We start from the raw sequence: 12,611 nt of genomic DNA on the forward strand, positions 1-12,611 counted from the left end.
CCGTGAGAGTCCCCTGCCCTCTGCTGGGCCCGACCCCATTCACCTTCAGCCCACCTGCAGGGCCTGTGCCCAGAGCCCAGCAGCCTCCCCCCAACTGGTGCAGGGTTAGCAGACCTGTAGGAAGACTTTAGGAGGCATAGGGAGGAACCATCCCCTCATGCTAGCCTTGCTGGCACACCTCGCCAGAGGAAGGGAGGTGGGTGTGACATCCTGTCAGCAAGGAGCCGCCAGGCTTTGCCTGTGCCCAGCGGCAGGGAGGCTGTCCTTTGCCTGTCCTAACCAGGAGGAGCTGGTTGCTGCTCTGGGATCAGGCATAAGAAGCCTGGCTCTGGCGGGTCCAAGTCTGTGTGCGACTCTAGGCAGGGATTTGCAGACCTTCTCTGCAGACCATGTCCAGGCAGAGACCTTTTCTACTAGCACCCCTTCTCGTTGACTCAGACAAAAATAACCACCTCCATCACAACAGATGGGGAATGGGATCCCTGGGGAAGCCTTAATAGACAGACGCCAATTCTGAAGTCAGGCAGAAACGGAGGACTGCTCTCGAGTAAACCCTGCAGCGGGGCGGAGCAGGGCGATCCGCGCGGTTTCCAGAGACCCAGCGCATTTGGGCCGCCCAGGTGTGTGCCCTGAGCCCCCTCTGCACGGCGTGCCCTTTTCCTGCGGGAATTTGTGACTGCGCGGGGCACACACACGAGTGCAAGTGCGGCGCCCCCCGAGGGCTGCTTGCAGCCTCTCCTCTGGTTGTAAATAACGGCGGGAGGGCTCTGGGCGGGAGTGGGGAGGCTCTCTCACCCACCGCCCAGGACCCACGCCCTGCAGTAGGACCCGAGCGAGGGAGGGAAGGAGGGAGAAGGCGGGATGCGGAGGCCGGACTGATTCTCCCGCGTTTGCAGATCACCAGCGCTGCGGACTCGGAGGCCATCACGTTCCAGAAGCTGGTGAAGGGGCACGCGTATTCGGTGACCGGCGCCGAGGAGGTAACGCCCGGCAGGCATTCCTGGGGATCTTTCCCTCCCTCACCCGATGGCAGAACCACTTTTTGCCTGCTTGCCGAGGGTGGGGCCCCGCGTTCCCGGTCCTTTCCCAGCAGCCCCGCGTTGCTGAAGTTCAGGCCTCGCGACGGGCGGCCCTCCCCGGCGCCTGCCGGCCGCGCGCTGCCCTCTGCTGGCCGCGAGTGGGGCCAGGCGCCGAGCCGTCAAGTTCCAGAATCGCCTCCCTCCTCCAGACCAGCTAAAGACAACACGACACTGAGTCGTGTTCCAGCCTCTTTCAAGTGCTTTCACATTTGATCTCACAAAAGCATTGGTGCCCCAGTTAGTGTTCAAATCTGACTCTGCCCCTTGCACGCTGTTGGCCTGGGCAGGTGTTTAAACTCTCTTATGCTCCCCAGTTTCCCAAAGTTGAATTAGAAACAATAATACAGTGATCCCCGTTGTAAGGTTGTTGAGGTGACTCAAACCAGTTAATACTTGTAAAGCGCACAGACTTCCTGACAAGTTGTGTATAAACAAATCGCTCTCTTTGACTTTGCTGTTACCATTACTATGCTGCTGCTGCTGCTGCTGCTAAGTCACTTTAGTCAAGCCGACTTGTAGCGACCCCATGGACTGCAGCCCACCAGCCTCCTCCGTCCATGGGATTTTCCAGGCAAGAGTGGAGTTGGGTGCCACTGCCTTCTCCTATCGTTACTACAAATGTTGTTAGATAGCCATATTCTAATCACTGAATGAAGAGTAGATCCCAGGTCATCTGACATACCCAGTGCGGTTTTTTGTTTTTAACCTTGAATCTTTGTTTTATCCAACTCCCCGCATCTTTGTATTTTGAAAAACTTCAAGTCTGCAGAAAAGCTGAAAGAATCATACAGCAAACATTCAAATGCTATTTCCCTGGATTCAACAATGGTTAAGATTTTCCAAAGCTGTATCATCGCTTAGTGTGTACTTTCTTTCTGAGCCATTTGGAAGGAAATCGCAAATGTCACAACACTTCACTCGCTCCTGACACTTCAGTATTTATCTCCTGCCCACAGGGACACTGTTTATATAATCCCAGTACTGTTTTCATCCTGAAGAAATAAACATTAATTCAATAATGTGATGCAATAAACAGTGCATATAAACATTTCCCCAACTCCTCCAAAATGTCTTTTATAGCCTCCTCAACAGCCCCAGTCCAAGGTTTAGTCAAGATCCATGTACGGTGTTTGCCTGTCGTCACCAGTGTTCATTTGACGGAGCTCCTGTGACAAAGTACATCCTATTATAGTCAGCTGAACAGAGGTTCAAAGGTGACGCGCCAGTGCAGAGCCCACAAGGGCGTTTGTGCCTCAGGCTCACAACAGAGGTGGAAGAGCCCTGGTCCTCTGAGGGCTAGATCCCGGGAGCTGCCACAAGCTGAGCAGCAGCGAGGATCTAGGGGTCAAACCCTTCTCCCTTTTGTGATCCCCCTTGTAACATGGCTCCCATCCCTGCCTCGTGGAGAAAGGGGCTCTGGGCCGGAGAACCTCCAGGCCTGGCTTGAACTCAGCATCTCCCTCCTCTCCTTCACCCACCCGTCCTTCAGGTGGAAAGCAGAGGAAGCCTGCAGAAGCTGATCCGCATCCGGAATCCCTGGGGAGAGGTGGAGTGGACCGGGCAGTGGAATGACAAGTGAGAAGGGTGGTGGGGGTCTGGGTGGGGGGCATCTGTCCTGGAAGCTCTGGGAGGGGAGCTAAGGAGAGAGCACACAGCGGCTGTGCTGAGAACAAAGTCCCAGAGCACAGGGCTCCCCCACCCCGAGTGGGGCCCATGGGTCTGGCGGCCCCAGGACTCTTCACCAGAACGCTCCAGCCACCTGGCTGCCTTTACAAGGCCCAAGCTCCCGGGATGCTCATCCTTTCATCAGCTCATGGTCCACCCCTTCCCTGGCTCAAAGTCACTCTGCTATTGGATCTTCAGAGAAAATACACACCTTTCCTCCTCCAAGCACTCATTCTATCCCAAGGATGTAAACGTTGTGCCAATAGAAGTCCTCTGTTGATGTCCAGGGTTCTTGGTTGGCCTGTTCAACCTTCAACTCTGGGGTGAAATCTCCCATGAGCCCCTCTCCTGGTCTTCCTCTGCTCCTATCTCCCCGTCCTCCTCCACAGCCCAGCACCTACAATTCCACCTTTTCCCTGGCCGATACCCAGGCAGCCTCTGCTATGGCAGAGAGACACCCGCCAGGGCCTGCAGGTCAGCTGCAGAGGCCAAGATGAGCACCCCTCCCCCCTCCATTGGATTTCTAGTCACCCCTTAAAAGAGCTGCCAAGCCCTTCTCAGTTTGGGTCACTGATGCTCCTTCCTGTCTATCCACTGGGCTGTGTTCATTTTTTGGAATCTTCCTTGCCACCGTCTTCCAGGATAAGGCATCCTCTCACCCTACTGCCCTGCACCTCTCAGCCACCTGGGTGTCACTTCCCTTCCTTACTGGGGTCTGGGCCCTCGGATGAGAGAGCGTGTCCCTGGTCCTCAAATTTGGAGCAACTTGGGGAGAAGTCATTGCTCTACACTAGTTTCTAATGTCTGTCCCATTGCTTGGTGTTCCAGCTGCCCAAACTGGAACACAGTTGACCCTGAGGTGAGGGAAAGCCTGACCAGACGGCACGAGGATGGGGAATTCTGGTAAGATTCTTGGGCTTTAAGAAAAAAGGTGACTGATCTTTACTCGAAATTGAGTGAGATTATTGTGTGGAGGGCACAGGAGCATGGGATCAGGGTTTTGTTGTCGTTTTAAATTCACTGTAAGACCTTGAACAAAAAAATTCCTGAACCTCTTCAATTTATCCATTTCAACAATTGGGTTTCAAAGCTGAGCAGCTTAGCAGAGAAGGCTATGAATTCCTGTAGGAGTGTCCAGGTCCCAAGAGAAAAAGAGGGGAGAGATGGACTTCACTCCTAATAAGTTCCTAGAGAATCTTCCCAAGGCCTCAAGAAACAAGTCCCTGGGAGAACAGGGATGGGCCTGAGCATCTGTGTCTGTGCTGCTCTGAGACCACCCGCATCTGTACAGTCCTGGCATCTTACCAACTGAGTGTCCATATTTTCTCATTTGATACTCATGTCTCCTTTGATACTCTCGTTTCTACAGATGAGAGTTCTGAGTTTCAGAGAGGCTTACGTAACTTGTTCAAGATTACCAGCTGGAAGGTGGCAGCACCAGGGCCGGAACCGGCGCCTTCCGATGGCTGACCTAGAGGCCATGCGGCCCTGACATGCTGTCCACTGGCTGCCCTAACTGCGTCCTAGTCTGGCCTCAAGTGGAAGGTCCAGGCTTGCCAGTGCATCCTCTGGTAACCTGGGTCACACGTCCTTGCTTTTGCAGGATGTCTTTCAGCGACTTCCTGAGACACTATTCCCGCCTGGAGATCTGCAACCTGACCCCTGACACACTCACCAGTGACACCTACAAGAAGTGGAAACTCACCAAGATGGATGGGAACTGGAGGCGAGGCTCCACTGCGGGCGGCTGCAGGAACTACCCAAGTGAGCCCCCCTCAACCTTACCCTGGGGTGCTGTACCCCAGCCTGGCTGCTCCTGCCACTGGGGCACTCTGTCTCTTCTTCCTGAGTCTCCATCTCAACACCCTCTTGGTCTCCTCAGCCCCTTCCCTTCTGCACTCACCTTTCTACCTGCCTGGGCAGAACCCAAGACACCCTGAGTCTGTGATTCCTCTCCAGGCCCTAGATTCCCTGATGCCGTGACCTCACGCTGAGGTAGCACTAACCCCACTTCATGCCCATGGGCTACTTTATCCACCCAAAACCCAAGCAGCTTAGCCCAGCAGAGGTTCTCACCCACTGGGTCTCTGCACATCCAGGCCCTGGTTGTTGCCTGGCAAAACTTTAGTGCCCAATTCACTCAGCCAATGCTGATGGAGCCCTACTCAGAAGAGGGGGCAGTGAGGATTCCTCTACTGGTTCATCCTTTGTTGATTCCCTTGACTCTTCTGCCACGATGACCCAGTCCTCCCCTGCCCTCTCTACCTCAGAAACTGTCTCATCACGATGACATCTGCCGATTGCGGAATACACATTGGGTGCTAGTCTTCACAGCAGACTTCTGGGGCGGGCACTTCATCATCATCTCCATCTTTAAGATGAGGGGACTTGGTGAAGTTAAATGACTTGCCCGAGGGCCTCACAGCCTTGACTGTGCCTGGGGTTAAGAACCCAAGCAGTCAGCCTTTAAGCACTAGCAGCTCATAGAGCCATAGTTTGCCAAGCCCAATACTAGATGTTTGGAGAGGGCAATGACAACCCATTCCAGTATTCTTGCCTAGAGAATCCCATGGACAGAGGAGTCTGGCAACCTATAGTCCATGGGGTCGCAAAGAGTCGGACACGACCGAGTGACTAACACATACTAGATGATGCCTTTATTTCCAGAATCCAAGTATTATCCCATCAAGGAAGAGGAGGCAATCATATTAATTATCCTTAAATGAATGAATCTCAGCTCCTTCCAGCAGCATGGGAGTGGGCAAGGGCACAGGCCCAGGAGGACAGGGACACAGAACAAGAGGCTGAGATTGTGCACTGGATGTTCGTGGCCTTTAGTTCATTGAGGGAGCTGCAGAGCTAGTCCCCAAGGCTCCCTAGCCATGCCGTCCAAGCCATCTCTGACCCCCGAGTTGGAGCCTGGTGAGGGGAGGATAAAGCAGGGGATGTCACAGCTGAGCCAAAGGAGATCTGGGCCTCAGCTCTGACCACCCTGTTCCGGGGTGAGAAATGCACCCCCTCCTCCAGCCCTGGTCTCTGGTTCCTCCGCCATCTCCCCCCGACCCTCACCCCACTCCCAGCAGCCTCCTCCCCCCATGCACACCTGCCGGGCTGGGATCCCGTGTATTGTGTGTTGGGTGACTGACCCCTGCCCTCTCTGTCTGCAGACACGTTCTGGATGAACCCTCAGTACCTGATCAAGCTGGAGGAAGAGGACGAGGATCAGGAGGACGGGGAGAGCGGCTGCACCTTCCTGGTGGGCCTCATCCAGAAGCACCGGCGGCGGCAGAGGAAGATGGGCGAGGACATGCACACCATTGGCTTCGGCATCTATGAGGTATGGGGGCGGGGCATCCACGGGGGTGGGGGGGCGGGGCATCCACGGGGGTGGGGGGGCGGGGCTCCGCCTTCCCTTCCATCTCAGCTCTTAGCCTCTGCCAACCCCAGAGGCAGACCTGGGGAGGGGGCCCCAAACCAGAAGCTTGGCCAAAGAAAACCAAAGCCAGGGTCCAGGCCAGTCTTAGGAGAAGTCATACAGGGAGGTCCCTGCAGTTGGTCTGTGTCACTGGAGGCCCCCCTTTCCCTGCAGCCAGCTTCCGGAGGTCCCACGGTATCAAATGGCCTCTGTAGCCCTTCTCACATCCCCAGGCCTGGCACTCTGGTTGGTCATCAACCTCCAGTAAATTGAGTAGATGTGAACTGAGGACAGAGCATATGGAACCACACCGGGCACAAGCGTGAGGACGAGAACTGAGCCAGCAGGTGCCTTTCTGGTCCGAGTCCACAGTGTCTGCTCTGATGGCAGAGCGCTGGGCAGGGGAGAAGTTAGTTGGTCATAGGTTCCAACCAGGGCTCCGCAGGTGGAGCCCGGCCCCCACACAGGCACGGTGATGGCCCCATTGCCTTTCTTATGGAGTTTTACAAAATAAACCAAAGCCCAGCTCAGCCACAGTCAGAGCAGCCACATCATTGCCACTACTGTGTCCCCTCCCCACTCCTTTCTACAGCACAGAGAAGAGCTTCTCCCAGCCTGGGGTGAGCAATGGGAGAAGAGGGGTGAAAGGAGGACTTCAGAGCCGCTGAAGTGGGGTGCAGATCGGTGTGATGGGGGGCCCTGGTGATGTGCTGGAGCTGGCCCACTCTCTCTGGCCCCACCTTTCAGTGAAGTCACGTTGGCAGCCCAAAAATGACCTTGGCAAAGAGTGGGCAGTATTTACACTGTAGGAATTAGCAAATATTGCAAATTAGGGTTCCCACCATACCCCGAGAGCTGGGCTCCCAGCACAGCACGTGGGAGTCAGGCACAGTGTCAGAGAGAAGACTCTCCACTCACTTCACTCATCAGGGCCGTGATCTATCTTCTCACCCACAAACAGGTGGAGTTGGGCAAACACCAACTTTGCTAAAAATGCACACAATTCAAAGCTCCTCAGTCTCTGAAGTAGGAGCTGAGGACTTCAGAGCTGGGACAGAATAACTGCCAGAAGAATGCAGACTGAATTGTGACCCCCATCCCACCCTACCCCCACCACTCACAGGCTAGGAAATCTAGCCATAGGCTGCAATCTGAGAAGGACCTGGGGGGTCATTTGATCCCATTTTAGAGATAAGGAAACTGAGGCCAGAGAAGGGAAGTGAGTTACTTGAGGAAATACAGATGGAGGTGGCCAACAGGAACCTAGAACTGACACCTGCTGGCTCCAGGCCAGAGCACACCCTGCTGCTTCTTCAAGCAGCTCAGCTCTGTTTCTCCTGGGGGGAGGCAGGGTGTAGGCTTTGCTGCAGGCAGCTGGGTAACCGTAGACAGCCACTTCACAGCTCCAAGCCTTGGTTTCATGCTCTATAAGTTAGGAATGGTGCTAAGGGCTCATCCTCATTCTTGCCAAGTCCTAAGAATTTTTTAAAATTTTTTTAAAATGTGAGAATGCTTTGAGTTCCTTGGAAAATAATTATTTTGATGACTTGTTATTATTGCTAAGGCTACAGAAGGGGTAGGGTAACAAAGGAAACCATCTCAGTGGTGACATTTCTTCACAGAGCTCTTCCAGAGTCTGAATTACACATGCTTTCCTTTATTTGCAGGTTCCAGAGGAGGTATGTCTGGCACACGACAGCCCACATCCTTGGGGCTCAGGTTCACCAACAAGGAAAAGGCTTAGACTGCTGGCTCTGGGGTCTCATGAAGCCTGGGCAGGGGCTCGTGTCTATGAAGAGTGAATACCCACCCCCGCCCCCTGAGCCCTGGTGAGGTTGCTCAGGTCCTAGGTCTCAGGGTCTAAGCACATGGGGAGGGGTCCGCGGCAGTCCCCATGGAACGTACTTTCTCCCTGAGGCCGGCAGAGTCAGACACATTTAGTCCTGGGTGGAGGTTCGTTGGTCCTGGGACTGTGGGAGACTCTTCTCAGAGTCCTGTAATGCTCCTGAAATAGGCTAGAGGGACATCCCTGGCTTTCCAGTGGTTAGAACTCTGCACTGCCAGTGCAGGGGGCGCAAGTTCAATCCCTGGTCAAGGAACTAAGGCCCCACCTGCCTCATGGCATGACCAAAACCAAAAAAAAACAGGCCTAAAGAGAAATGATGAGCCCTACAAGTGGTGTTATAAGGAGATGGGGGGACATAGCAAGAGACCTGGACCCCATTCCCAGCTCTGCCACTTGCAGGCTGTGTGACCTTGGACAATTTACCTGTCCTCTCTGAACTTCCGTTTCTTCGTCAGTAAAACTGATCAACCATCCACCTTACCAGGTTGTTGGGATGCACTGAGATACGTGAAGCACTTAACAGGCCCACAGTTAGGCCTCACTCAGCTGGTGAGATGCACAGTGGCGGTGTGTGTCTTTAAAGGCCACGGTTACTCAGCACAAGCGAGGCAGAGCAGTTGGTAGCGTCCTGGGTCTTTGTGGATGCTGTGGACAGACTGACACCCCGGGTTTGGGAGCTGGGGCCCCTCCTCACCCAGGTCCTGTCTGCTTGTGTCAGTGTGTCTACACCACACAGAACCGAGAGGACCCCAGCCATGGAGACTCTGATGTCCCCGAGTCATTGGAGGAAGGCTGAGGACCTCTGTCCAAGCGAAGCAATGGGGTGTCTGCAGGCAGTGGCTGAATGTGGGTCCCCTCTTATCTGTCTCTGAGCTGCTGTTTGGGTGGGAAGGTTTTTATCTGTGACGCTCCAGCGTTGTGGCTGTGATCCTCTTACCTCAAGCAGTGGAGAGGGCGGTGCTTGGAGCCCGTCCCTCCATCCACTCCCACATGCTCCTCTTTCTTCACCAGTTTACTGGGCAGACCAACATCCACCTCAGCAAAAAATTCTTCCTGACAACCAGAGCGCGGGAGCGGTCGGACACCTTCATCAACCTGCGGGAGGTGCTCAACCGCTTCAAGCTGCCCCCCGGGGAGTACATCGTGGTGCCCTCCACCTTCGAGCCTAACAAGGACGGCGACTTCTGCATCCGGGTCTTTTCCGAGAAGAAAGCCGACTACCAGTAGGTCGTTCAGCCCTCTTCCTCCCCGCCCCTTGTTCCTGGCCTGCCTGGAGCAACCTTACTCCTCTCAACGTCAGTTTCTTTTTCTGTAACACCTGCCGGCTTCAGAGGCGACCTATTGAAGGACCCTAGTGCCGTCATCACGCCAGCAAAGAAAATAGCCGCTCGGGATCTTTGGGGCTAGAGAGGGGTGGTGGCAGAGCCAGTCACAGAGCCTGACTTTACAGCCGTGTCTCCAGATGTCCACCAGCTGGGGCAGTGCTGGTGGGACCCTAGTGTTCCCAGTCCACCGGCCTGGCAGAGCCGAGGGTGTGAGTAAGTCTCCCCGCGGCAGTCACTAGGTCTCGAGGCGCTCCCCCTTCCTCACTGGAGCCCAGCTGTCCAGGATCCTTTTTAGCTGACGCCACTCTCGGTACAGCCTCAATTCTAGTGGCTTCTGCTGCTCCGGCTGCTGCCCAACTGTGTCTGTTCAGCTCGGCCCTTGACTGCATGCGATGTAATCAGCCTGGGGTAACTGAAGCAGATTGAGATTACTGGAAGGCCGTGGAACTCTCTAGAACCGACGGGAGGCTGGACAACGGGATAGAAAAGTGCAGGAACCTCAGATGCTCCCGAGGGCCAGGGTGTGGGAAGCAGGGGGCGTGGTGGCTGCCGTGTCCCCTCTGACCTTGAGTCATGTGCTCAAGGTCAAGAGACTCAGCAGAGTGTCTCCGTCAGATGGGCTCTAGAAGCTGCCTAGAAGGGGAGGGCAGCGGGCAGGAGGGCCACGGATGATGGCCTGGGCTCCAAGACAGTACACGGCAGAGAAGGAGTTCCCCTTGAGAAAACCGGGGTGCTGTTAAAGTGAGGGAAAGTGTCAGAGCTTCGAACAGGTAACATCACTGCCACGGCTGTAGGGCGGGGCCTTGCGCTCAGCTCCTAGGATCCTCTGAGCTGGCCTGGTATTTAGCCTGTGGTCCCCACTGACAAGGAAATGGGGACATGACCCAGTGCATTGGAATGACACGGTCCTGTGTCAACCTCAGCCCCCTCCTGGGGAAACCTCAACCACCTCCCACCCCGCCAACAACCCTGCCATCTCTTGGGGAGCTCCCTCCCCCAGGGGACACCCCATCCCTCAAAGGTGTCCACCTTCTTCTTGTACCAGGATATTAATCCTGATTCCAACTGTCAGCACCAAGAAGTCCCAGCGTGCTTCCTTCTGTGAGGCATCAGCACTGTAGATGGGACTCTTGGTGGTCTAGTTTGAGATCCCAGGGGCTGGAGGAAGACCCTCCTGGGCTTAACTTCCCTTGTAGAGCAGAAGGACCCAGCCCTGCACACAGGCGTGGGATAAACCAGCCAGTGCCCGAGCTTCATTTGAAATCTCCCCCAGGCCTCCCCGGCTGCCTGCCTCGTCCCGCCCTAGGCAGCAGGGTATGCTGATTCTCAGGGTGTTCATGAGGGCAAAGAGTGTTTCCAAGGAAACCTAAAAGCTGTTCTCCAAGCCAGAGCACCACCGCCATAGTACATGGGAAGCCTGTGTTCTTTGATGAAGACCAAAAACTAGGGACCAAAAACATTCTGACGCACCGAGTTTTGGTGATGACACTTTTTTAGATCGTTTCTGCTTTATTTTCTGCTGAAATTACGGGATGTGTTGTCACAGAAACTTGGAATGCAGAGAAATCCTCTGTGCCCACCCCATGCTGGGTGTAATACCCCCGTTCCATTTTAGCAGGGATTTCTGCCCGCTTCCTCTACAGTAACACACGCCTTCCTTCTACTTCTAGAGTTGTCGACGATGAAATCGAGGCCAACCTTGAGGAGGTACCGTAACTGTTTGAATTCCATGCCTCTGTCCCACACAGCCTAAGAGGAGCGGAGCAGAAAATAACCCCAGGGGTTTCGGAGGCCCCTGGAACTTCAGGAGCACAGCTTGAAACTGGGGTGCAGCCCTGGCCTGGGAGTCTGAGGGCGCCTCCTGCACTGGTCCTGGCTGCCTCGTGGGGCCTGGGCGGTGCCCTGGGTGTAGCCCACAGGCATGGGTGCCACAGAAGATGGGACCCCCCAGCTGCTCTGAGCAGTGGGCGGTCTTGTCACTCCCCTTCCTGGACATCAGTTTTCTCATTGATGAAACAAAAGTGCTGCACAAGATTTCTCAGGTTCCCGAGAGTCCCCAGAGTTGTGATTCGGGGTAAGTCCTGAGGGCTTTAAGGGCTACTGCTCAGGCATTTCAGACTTGGCCCAGGCGGAGGAAGGAGCACCCTTCGGCCGTCCCGATGCCCACCGTGGTGCGACGATTCTGTTACTCTCAGCTGCTGAGGCTCCGTGCTCATCACAGTGAGAGACAGAACGATTTCTAACAGCCTCATATCTGTGCTCTCGACGTGGTCAGTGTCCTTCCAGAAACTGCCAGCTAGTCTTTATGTTTCTGAGCGCTTGTTAATTAGATCATAAAAGTCCATTTTAGTGGAATGTCAGAGAAGATGTCTGTGAGAATGAGTGTGACTCCCTCTCACATAGTATATATATTTCCTCTCGTGGGTTTTAACTGGAAAAAAATCTTTTATTAATTCCTCACCTGTCCTTAATCTCGATCTCAGTAACCTTAGAATTCAGGCCCAAGAGAGGGAGAGAGGGTTCCTGAGTGGGGAGGGGAGGCTACCCTGGAAGGGAGAGTAGACATCTGCTGGTCACCCTTTCTCACTCCTGGGCCTCCCTCGCCTTCCAGATTGACATCAGCGAGGATGACATCGATGATGGATTCAGGAGACTGTTTGCCCAGCTGGCTGGAGAGGTGAGTGGTCCCCAGGTCCCTGTTATGTGCCCTGCTTTGATGCCAAAGAAGGGACAGTCTTTGTCCTCAAGGAGACTTCCATTTAAGCGGGGAGCAGAAACAAAAAACAATCAGAACAAAAGCAAAGAGGAGTTGCAAACATAACTGAGGTTTCCGCTGAGATTCCTTGCTAAGGCCTCCCTAGAGTTTTTGCGCATCAGTCTCCAGGGGCTTCCGCTGTCTGGTCAGCTCTCGATGAGATCCTCCTACCTGAGGACTCCAGGCCTCTCCTGTGGCTGTGTCATTTGCTCTTTGCCACTGTGACCGAGGTGTGGAACTCGGCCCCTTCTCCTTGATTCCCACAAAAACACTTGGGGAGATGGAGGGTCTTTAATCTCAAGGACGTAAGCAATAGAGTACCAGACTTCCCTGTTCTTTAAAAAGAAATCTGTCAGCCACTTGGGCTTCGGTCCACTACAAAGTTAGTGGGCCTCCTGTTCCAACAACTTCAAAAAATGTCATTCTCCTCCATATATGGAGGATGCTAGCTCTTGCCAGTGTCCACCGTTGACTCACCTAGGCCTCCTCATCGAAGAGCTGAAGCGGGCACCACCTGCTCCTGCAT

The 12,611-nt window shown here is 54.5% G+C and overlaps 1 protein-coding gene across 1 annotated transcript in view; it reads left to right on the plus strand.

The window, feature by feature from the left end:
• CAPN2 (calpain 2) overlaps positions 1–12,611 on the plus strand; it is a 56,180-nt gene that overhangs the window by 33,150 nt on the left and 10,419 nt on the right. Inside the window, exons 6-14 of the mRNA XM_052653442.1 lie at positions 897–980; positions 2,569–2,654; positions 3,573–3,647; positions 4,348–4,508; positions 5,912–6,081; positions 7,827–7,838; positions 9,017–9,228; positions 11,001–11,037; positions 11,942–12,007. Coding sequence (XP_052509402.1) covers positions 897–980; positions 2,569–2,654; positions 3,573–3,647; positions 4,348–4,508; positions 5,912–6,081; positions 7,827–7,838; positions 9,017–9,228; positions 11,001–11,037; positions 11,942–12,007 — 903 coding nt within the window. The remainder of the gene's footprint in view (positions 1–896; positions 981–2,568; positions 2,655–3,572; positions 3,648–4,347; positions 4,509–5,911; positions 6,082–7,826; positions 7,839–9,016; positions 9,229–11,000; positions 11,038–11,941; positions 12,008–12,611) is intronic.

The sequence above is a fragment of the Budorcas taxicolor genome, chromosome 16 (genome assembly GCF_023091745.1).
Source record: "Budorcas taxicolor isolate Tak-1 chromosome 16, Takin1.1, whole genome shotgun sequence".
Taxonomy (NCBI): Eukaryota; Metazoa; Chordata; class Mammalia; order Artiodactyla; family Bovidae; genus Budorcas; species Budorcas taxicolor.